The sequence below is a fragment of the Callorhinus ursinus genome, unplaced genomic scaffold, assembly GCF_003265705.2.
Source record: "Callorhinus ursinus isolate GAN/ISIS: 27379988/994484 unplaced genomic scaffold, GSC_fseal_2.0 scaffold18, whole genome shotgun sequence".
Taxonomy (NCBI): domain Eukaryota; kingdom Metazoa; phylum Chordata; class Mammalia; order Carnivora; family Otariidae; genus Callorhinus; species Callorhinus ursinus.
In genome coordinates, this window is record NW_027397080.1 from 32,755,796 (window position 1) to 32,765,320 (window position 9,525).

The following is a 9,525-nucleotide window of genomic DNA, read 5'->3' on the forward strand; positions in this document are numbered from 1 at the left end:
TAACTGTTTAAGAAACTGCTGACCTTGGGGAGCCTGGTGGCTCAGTCGGTTCAGCACCCGACTCTTCATTTCGGCTTAGGTCATGATCTCAGGGTCGTGAGATTGATCCCCACCTTGGGCTCTGTGCCAGGGGTGGAGTCTGCTTGAGATTCCCTCTCTCCCTCTCCGTCTGCCCCTCCCTGCATGTGTTCTCCCTCTCTCTGAAATAAATAAATCTGAGGAAACTGCTGACCACTTTCCCAAAGTGGGGTGCCACTGCATTTTTTTTTTTTTTTAAGATTTTATTTATTTGTTTGACAGAGAGAGACACAGCGAGAGAGGGAACACAAGCAGGGGGAGCGGGAGAGGGAGAAACAGGCTTCCCGAGAAGCAGGGAGCCTGATGCGGGGCTCGATCCCAGGGCCCTGGGATGATGACCTGAGCCGAAGGCAGACCCTTAAGGACTGAGCCGCCCAGGCGCCCCGCCACTGCATCTCTGACAGCAGAGTGCGGGACTCCCGCTGCACTCCAAATCCTCACCGACACTTGCTATGGTCAGTCTTCTAAATTTTACCCGTTCTGAGGTGTGTAGCAGGATCTCCTTGTGATTTTAATTTGTATTCTCCTAATGTCTAATGATGTCAAGCATCTCTTCATGTACGAATTTTACACCCACAGATCTTGTTTGGTGAAGTGTTTGTAAAAAAGCGTTTTGCTCCTGAAAAAAATTGGGTCATTTGTTTTGTCACCATGAAGCTTTGAGAGTTCTTTCTGTGGTCTGGACATGAGTCTCCGTCCTTTCCGCCTCTGCTGGCCCCAGGGCGGGAGCTTCTGTGGGAGGACAGTGGCCTCTGACTCTGGGAAAAGACCACTGGGGGTTCTCACCAGTTCTCCATTCCGAGTGCCTTCTGATCGGTTAGGCTGATTGACCTTTGAGTTTGGAGTTGTGTCTCTCTCACATCCTGCCTTTCTCCTGGGCTCTGGTCTGTGGCAGCTCTTGACCTTCTCCAGCTTCCAAATGCCTTGAAAACTGAAGAAAACGGCAGCCCACAGATGTCTCAGAGAAATGCAACCTTGCTCGCGCGTAGGGTCCCTGGAGCTAGTTGACTGCTTAGTATCAGAAGCTCTGAAGCCGCCGCCTTGTCCAATGCGCATGGTTTTCTTTGGGCTCAGTTCTGCGAGCTCTCTCCTGGGCCTGAGTGTTTGGGGGTCTTGCCGAGGCCGGGGGTTCTGGAGGTGGAGGGGCGGGCCTGTTTCCCCCCAGCAGTCTGCAGCCAGGTGCTGTGGTGACTGCTTTATTGTGCTGTAACTTGCATCCCGTGTGTGCACTTGGTCTTGAGTGCAGGTCTGTGTTTTCTGGTGTATTCACAAGCTGGGGCAACGTCACTGTGATTTAAGCCCAGAACATTTTCTTCATCCCTGAAAGAAGCGCTGTGCTCTTTAGCTGTCTCTCCCCATTCGCCTCCTCCAGGCCATGGCTCCGCCAGTCAGTCCACTTTCTGTCTATGGACTGGTCTGCTCTGGACATTGCGTGTCAGCGGAACCGTGCCCTTTGTGATGGCTGCTGGTTCAGCATCGTGTTTCCAGGATTCTTCCTCATGGGGGTGTGCATCAGGACCCGATTCCCTTTTATAGTCAAATCCTATCCCGTCGTGTGCATGGATGGCATTTTATTTGTCCGTCCCTGCATGATGGACTCCGGGGCTGTTCCCGCCTCTTTTGGCAATTAGGGTCATGTTGCTGGGAACCTTTCCGGACATCTAGTTTTCTCATTTAAAGTGGTTCTTGGGGGGCACCTGGGTGGTTCAATTGGGTGAGTGTCTGCCTTCGACTCGGGTCATGATCTCCAGGTCCTGGGATTGAGCCCTGCATTGGGCTCCCTGCTCAGTGGGAAGCCTGCTTCTCCCTCTCCCTCTGTGCTCTCTCTTGTGCTCACTCTCTAACAAATAAATATATTAAAAAAATGGTTCTTGGTTAATTAATTAATTAATTAATTTTTTATTTTTTTAAGATTTTATTTATTTATTTGACAGAGACACTGCAAGAGAGGGAACACAAGCACAGGGAGTGGGGGAGGGAGAAGCAGGCTTCTGCTGAGTAGGGAGCCCAACGCGGGGCTCGGTCCCAGGACCCTGGGACCATGACCTGAGCTGAAGGCAGACACGTAACGACTGAGCCACCCAGGCGCCCCTACTTATTTATTTTTTAGCAAATACTTTATCTTTGAGAATCTTTACAGCTTCCATTTCCATTCCGTTATTACAAGAGATGAAAAACAAAAAATTTCAAGTAGCATGCAAAGTATAAATACAGCTTTCCCACTTTACTAACCAAATTCTTACTTTCCAGTGTTACTTCCCAATTTATGCAGGAAACTGCCTGCAAAGCTGAAACTGATTAGAAAATTCTTTATGGTTTAAAATATCTTTCTCATTTTAGGAGAAACCAAATACCCAACCATCAAAATTAAAAATAAACTGAATTGTCACAGTCCATTACTCTTATTGTTACTAGATCCACTTCATTTGAGGTGTCCAAAATAGAAAACGAATAATTCTTTATCTTCAAATTCATTTGTTCTTAAAATGCTACTTAAAACTTTGGTGGTTTTCTGGTTTTTGAAGTACAATGGGATGATCAGGCAGAAAGTCTGTTTTTTTCCTGCAGATGTAAACACTTGAGAGCTTCAACAGGAAATCTCTGCTGTATTTAATTCTCTTTTTAACTGGAGACTGATGTTGCTGTTGTTCATTATGACCTTGAGAAAAGGCTTGCATTCCTTTCGTCTTGCATCTGCTAACTCCACTTGGTAAGCACTGGGTGTTGCATGAATATTCATTTTGAAAGTTGAAAGGGAATACTGCTCCAGGGGGAGAAGTCTGATGATGAACAGGTTGTGCTGGTTGAAGCGGATTACCAGTCAATTTTTTGGTTTCCATTATCACAAAGACCTTGAGGTTCCATACGCCTCAAGATCAGGGAGGATTTCGGGGCAGCAGTGCTCAGCCCACACGCGGCGACCCAGTGCCCCGCTGCCCGTAGGGGAACGGCTGCTCGAGGCCAGGGGCGGCGGGGGTGGCCGGTTCTTGGTTAATTTAGAATATGAGGAACCACCTCCTGGTTATTTCGCTTGTACTTACTTAACTCAGAAGGCTGGCTGGCAAGGGACAAGTCCTCTCTGTGGGAGGGAAGTGGCGTGGCTGTGAGGCCTGTGGAAGTGAGGCACCGTCCTCGCTGCTTTGATAGAGCTGTGGGTGGACTTGTAGGTATTTCCCTTGGTTGTGTCACTTCCTGCAGATTTCCCTCATTGCATTTCCTTGTTGGGTTGGTTGTTTTTGGTTTTTTTTTTTTTAAGTCTCAGTTCTCCTGGTTTAGGGTGTGTGCCTGTACCCAGGTGTTAAGTAATTGAGCCTGCCTGTCATTCAGTGGATCATTCCAAATCTGAAAGATGTCTTCCCTCTAAGGGCGAAAATAGGGAGAGAACTCCATTTGGGTCTGAACTCTGCGGTGTGTCTCAAAGCTGTCCTGTAGATGGCGTTTTCTCAGTCCCAGGTTTGGGTTTACTTTGCCACCCATTGCAGCATCCCCGCCGGGCGCTGGCTGACTTCTCCATGAGAGATTGCTCACTCGGGTTGCAGCCGCTTTCAGGATTCCCCGCGTGCCCCGTGAGGACTGTTTCTCTCTAAGCCAGGCTTGGAGCATTTTAATGATCTTCCCATAATTGAGAAGGAACGTGGCAGGGCAAGTTGTGCCCGCTTCTCGTCTGTGAGTCATCACCCCATCACCCGGGGGGTGTTTTGCCAGGAAGGACGGTAGGTCTTTGCCAGCGTTCGGGAGGCTGCGTCTCCCCTGGCCCAGCACCCTCCGGGGACACCACCTCGAAGTTGCCGAATGCCCTGTCCTCCAGGTCTGTGTGATGCGGGCCCGGGGCCACCCTCCTTGCCTCTGCGGGCCTGCTTTCCTCACAGGTAGAAGCTGGGGCTTGAAGTGAGTAATTTCCAGCATCTTTTTCGACTCCAATTTCCTGTGATTTTAACGGATCTGAAAAGGTCATGGGCATGCAGTGTTGGGAGTGGCGGGTGGCCGTGTGCCCAGCACCCCCAAGGTTGAGACCAACGGGGAAGGAGAAGCCAGCGTTGCTTAGGGAGGCAGTGATGCCTGCATGAAGGAACGGGGCCGAGTCCAAAGGGCACAGCATCCGGGCTGAGGGCCCCCCTCCGGGTCCCATCTGGCCAGGGCTCGGGAAGGGATGAACAGAGACCATGCTTGTGCTTCGGCGGGGCGCGTCCCTGGAAGTGTTGAGAAGGGGAGCTGACGAGGCCTGTCTTAGGGGGAAGGCCAAGCTGTAAGACAACTGTGGGATGGCTGGGGGTGGGAGGGCCTGGAGGGGGCCCTGGTTGTGGTTGCGGGGTGCCGGGACACACGGCTCTGGGATGCCCCGTGGCTAGAACGGACGCTCACGGCCTTGGGGGCCTTTTCTCTGACCTGCAGGTGATAGATGGGCTTGGCCGTGCCCAGCACACGGCCCACTGTGGTGGTCTGGATCCTGAGTGGCCTGTGGGGGCAGCTCTCTTGGCCTTTTCCAGGGGAGGGGAGTGGGGCCAGGCTTCTCTGGGCAGGGAAGGCAGGGGGAGGGGCAGGCCGCTGACCAGGTGTACACGGGGCCTGAGCACCCAGCTGACTGGCGGGGACCTAGGGTGGGTGGGGGGGGGGGCCTCCGTCCATTCTGTGTCTCCCAGGCACTGGTTCGCTCTTTGCTTTGACACCTGTCCACGGCGCTTTGCTTTGTGTCCTGCGTGGTGCCCGGTCCTAGGGACATAGCAGTGAGCAGGATGGCCCTAGGCCCTGCCCTACAGGAATAGTCCTCGGGTCTGCCTGCAAATGGGGTCCCTTCTACTCAGGATGAAGCACTGTCACGGACAGCTGAGGAGTTGAAGGAGGTCTGCCATCCTGCCAGGGCCCCCATCGGGCTGTGTGGGTGGGGGAAGGCTTTGGGGAAGGTTTTCCGCCCAGACTCTGCCCTGACTCCCCTTTCTCCAGGTAGACATTTCGGGTGTGGTCGGTGGGCCCTTCAGAACCCCCTCCCCTGCCCAGCTTCCGGGTGCTAAGCTGAGGACAGCCTTGGCCCTTCCTGCCCCGGCTGGCCTCCCTATGGAACCTGTGGCTGTGGTGCTGGTCAGTCTGGAATTTTGCTTCTGTCTTCTTTCACATAAAGGTGGGAGGACTTGGGACAATGGTAGTTGAGCCTTTAGGAGCACTTGGGCCATATTTTAGGGAGGACGCCAGGAGCTGGGAGCATGCTGGGCCTTTGGTGAGTGAGAGTGGCCACAGGCTGAGTTTGCCTGAACCTCACTGGTGCTCTGGCCTGTTGGTCTCTTGAGCACACTACCAGAGTTGCCCCACAGGCGAGGTGGACCAGTGCCCAGGAGCCAAGCCAGGTCGACAATTTTCAGGAAGAGTGCCCTCACACGGTTTGCAGGAAGGTTCATTCATTCATTGTAGCCATCACGGCGGCCCTGCATGGGGGTGGCACTGGGCGTGGGGACAGTAATTATGCATCCAGGCTCCTCTCCTGGGGCTGCCACCGTCACACCTGCTCCCCGGCCACTCTGATGGCTTTGCCTTCTTTCTTCCCAACACCCAGCGGGAGAGGAGAAGGGCAGGCCCTCCCTCGGAGACAGAAGGTCTCCTCTGGCCTCCTGGGCCCTAGAGGGGAGGAGACAGGTCTGTGTGGTGGCCACGGCGGCCACACAGGAGAGCAGGGGCTGGTGGAGCTGGCTGCTTCCCCTGCCCACTTCCCTTCCAGTGGCTAACCTGGCCCCCAGGGCTCTGGGAAGTAGCCTTGGGACAGGTGTCGGATGCCAACCCCTCTGGGCAGGATGTTGGCTCTGCCCCTGATGTGACCCCTTGTTGTGCCTCTTATGCTGGCCTGAGACCCTCCTCCCCTGTCTGTGTCTCAGGAAGCTCAGAAGGCTGCCGGTGGAAGGCTGGCAGTGGCTCCGGGCCTGGGGCCCAGCCTTTCCTGAGACCCTGGACAAAGTCTGGGTGGGCGTTTGCCCCATCTCTTCGCCCCCCAGAGGCTTCTCAGAGATGGCACCCGTCTGCGTGACTTCTTGATCTCGCGGCACAGCAGCGGAAGGGCTCAGAGATGTGCTGCTTCTCCACTGTCATTATTTACAAAGCGAGGTTTCTATGACAACCAGCTTTTGGTAGACTCCTCAGATTGGTGAGGCAGCCTCTTCCTGGTTAGACTGGGTAGCCTGGCTTGGCGGGGACTTGGGACGGTGCTTTTGGAGGGGGAGGGTGGGTGGCTTGGCTGCCACTAACCCCCTTGCTTCTCGGGACGCAGGACGAAGCAACGGGCATGGCTTCCCAGTTGAGCAGGTACCACCAGTCTCGTGCCACCTCCTTCTCTTGTGGGGGCCACTGTCACAGATCGTCTGTCTGGGGGCACTTTGACGGGGTCAGGTGGGAGAGGGGATGCGGCCCCTGTGTCCAGTGGGTGGGCTGGCCGGCTTCACGGGGCCAAGGACAACTGCCTGCTCCAGTTCTTGCTGTCTGCAGATGTTAGGTGGGCCTGCAGCTGGGACTGGAAGTCCAGCCCCTGCGTGACCGGCCCCAGGCTCCTGGCAGGGTCACACCCTGAGTGCCCGGAAGAGGCCAGCCGTGAGGCTCAGCACTCTCCCTCCCGGCTGGAGGCCTTGGGATGGCGGCAGCTGCTTCTCTTGGCAGCCTTGCTGCTCCCGGTGCTTCCCTTTCTCTTGCCAGCCGGGTTCTGTGGTTGTGCGGGGCACCGCTCTGCTTCCTGCCTGCTCAGCCGCCCCTGCTCTGGGTTCTTGGGATCCGTGGGTGCTGGTCAGCCGGCTGCACCTGGAGCCTTCTCCCGGTTCATTCCCCTGTCCCGGCCAAAGTGTGAGCTGGGCATTCAGGTGTGATTGGCGCCTCCCACTCCTGCTCTGGGGCCTGGACGAGCCCCAGGGACTTTTTCCTGGCCCAGCCATTTCTCCATCCCTGCCTCTTCTAGGGGCTGTGGTAGGGGCTCTGGGGTTGAAGGAACTTTGCCGGAACCTTCGTAGGCAGCAAGTTGGAGAGGATAAGCAGTGTCACTGGGGCTTCTGATTGGAAGGGTCCCCCGTAGAAAGAAGAGATGTTCACATGTGCTTGCTGGGGACTGGCCCCATCCCCCATCCCACATGGTCCCAGCATGTGCCCACCCCCCGGTCAGCCCCGCAGCTCCTTTCCCACCAGGAATGGCAACGCCCGCTCTTCCTTGTCTCCCTGCACCGAGCATGAAGGAAGCTACTGCTGTGGGTTAGGTCATGGCAGAAGCTCCCTGGGGTTGTCCCTGCCCAGTACAGCCGTCGCTGCCCAGCAGGGACCGGCCCAGGGGCCTTTGGCACAGTCTGTGAGGTGTCCTCAGCACTGCCCTGCAGGCCCCCGCCTGGACCACAGCAGCAGGCCCGGTGGCTGTGCCTGTATTTGGTGCAGGTGGAAATCCCAAGAGGACTTCATCTGTCCCGGAAATCGGGCTGGGCCTGGTGCTGCCTGCTACCTTCTACCTCAGAGAGCTGTTTTAGCTTCCACTGTTGGATTGAGGACCGCCCCCCCCTCCTGCCGCCCAGTTACCACGGAACTCATGCTGCAGTGTTGTATTTTATTTTATTTTTTTTAAAGATCTTATATATTTGAGAGAGAGAGAGAGAGAGAGAGAGTGAGAACAAGCGGGGGGGGGCAGTAGAGGGAGAAGCAGGCTTCCGCTGAGCAGGAAGCTGTACGCGGGGCTCGATCCAGGACCCCAGGATCATGACCTGAGCCGAAGGTAGACGCCTCACCGACCGAGTCACCCAGGCGGCCCTGCAATGTTGTATTTTAGCAGGGACATTTTGGTGTCGGAGTCAGAGACGCTGGCCCCATGCTGGGGGGCTGCGGGAGGGGTGGGCAGTGGTCAGGCCCCGGTGCCGGGGCCTGGCCTGGGCTGGCCAGGCTCAGGGCGCAGGGGCTGAGTGTCCGGCTCCGGCTGCAGCCACTACCGCAGGTCCTGTGGGGCTCACCTGTCACTCACTGCTGTCTTCTGTGCGTGGGGCACCGCCTCCCTGACTGTGGGTGTCCTGTGGCTGCCATAACCAGTGACGACAAACTGGGTGGCTTAAAACAACAGAAATTTATGTTCTCACAGCCTGGAGGCCACAAGCCCCAAATCCTGACTCCCCCTCTAGGTAGACATTTTGGGTGTGGTCAGTGGGCCCGTCAGAACCCCCTCCTCTGCCCAGCTTCCGGGTGCTAAGCTGAGGACAGCCTTGGCCCTTCCTGCCGGCCTCCTTGTTTGGCGGGGAGACTCCTTTTCCCTCTCCCTCTGCCTCTCCCCCTGCTCCTGCTTTCTATCTCTCTGTCTCTCTCTCTCTCTCTCACAAATAAATAAAATCTAAAAAAAATGAGAGAACAAAATTTGAATGAGGGACCACATGTTCTCCTGGCTGCCCTCACTCCTCAGACACCTGCCTAGAGATGAGCAGGCCAGGGGCGCGGGAGCTCTGGGGAAGCTCTGGGGAAGCGAGCTGGGGAGGCCCCGAGGGAGTGACTGGCGTTTCAGGACAGCCCTGCCCAGCAGCTCCTGAGCAGTGGGGGCCATTTGGGGCCAAGGGGCATGGCGTGAGCTGGGCTCTGGTCGCCCTGCCTCTGCAGTAACTGCAGAGTGCGGGTCAGGATCAGGTCCCCGGGAGGGAGGCTCGGGCCGGCACCCTGTGCCTGAGGGGCCTGCTGGCCTGGGGAATTAGGACGGTATTTGTGCAGGACCCAGGGTGACCAGGAAGGGTGGGGGATGGCAAGCGTCCCAGTGAGCTTTTGTGTCTGACAGCGTGTGGTCTGGAGCTCCTGGCATTTACTCCCAAGTGCCCAGGCTCCTGGGGGCAGCCGGATGTTGATGATGTAGGGTTTCTGGGGACCCTCAAGTGTCGCAGGATGGCTGCAGGCACCATCTCAAAGGCTGTCTGTCTCCTTATCAGTCTCTTCCTCAGTGCCCCGCCGGATGTGGGCACTTCCTGTCTGCCCTTCTGTGCCAGGCCACGCCACGTTGCTGTGGGCCAGCCATGGGGGCACAGCTCCACTTACAGACAGGCACAGTGAGGCCCGAGTGGGGAATGGGGCTCCCCCAGAGGCAGGCTCTGGTGCTTCTAGGGAAGGCCGGACTCAGGTTTCCCCGACGTTCTAGAACCCGGGGCTCTGCTCTCCCTGGCCAGCCCCCTGCTCCCTTGCAGCCCCTGCGGTACCTGTGCCCCGGGAGGACGACCCTCTGGGTAGAAATGACCCTCTGTCCTTCACTAAGTTGAAAACAGATACCAAGGAAAGAGATTGATAACAGCAGTTTTTGTTATTTAAATTGGCTACCTCTTAACTCAGAAATTCAGGCTAATGCTAAGGTGTTTTTTTTTTTTTAAGCCCGAATTTTTTTTAAAATTTTTTTTATTGTTATGTTAATCACCATATATTACATCATTAGTTTTTGATGCAGTGTTCCATGATTCATTGTTTGTTCATAACACCCAGTGC

At 55.8% G+C, this 9,525-nt stretch overlaps 1 protein-coding gene across 10 annotated transcripts in view; it reads left to right on the top strand.

The window, feature by feature from the left end:
* Window positions 1-9,525, top strand: part of ACOT7 (acyl-CoA thioesterase 7) — a 107,459-nt gene that overhangs the window by 22,700 nt on the left and 75,234 nt on the right. Inside the window, exon 1 of one of the 10 annotated variants that reach the window (XM_025855870.2) lies at window positions 2,713-2,788. The exons of 2 other annotated variants lie outside the window; for them this stretch is intronic. In XM_025855870.2, coding sequence (XP_025711655.1) covers window positions 2,715-2,788 — 74 coding nt within the window. In that variant the 5' untranslated portion in view covers window positions 2,713-2,714. Of the gene's footprint in view, window positions 1-2,712; window positions 2,789-3,510; window positions 3,532-3,558; window positions 3,967-4,226; window positions 4,325-5,049; window positions 5,155-6,234; window positions 6,364-9,525 lie in introns of those variants that run through there. 7 more of the 10 variants (XM_025855867.2, XM_025855865.2, XM_025855866.2 and 4 more) reach the window with 7 other exon arrangements.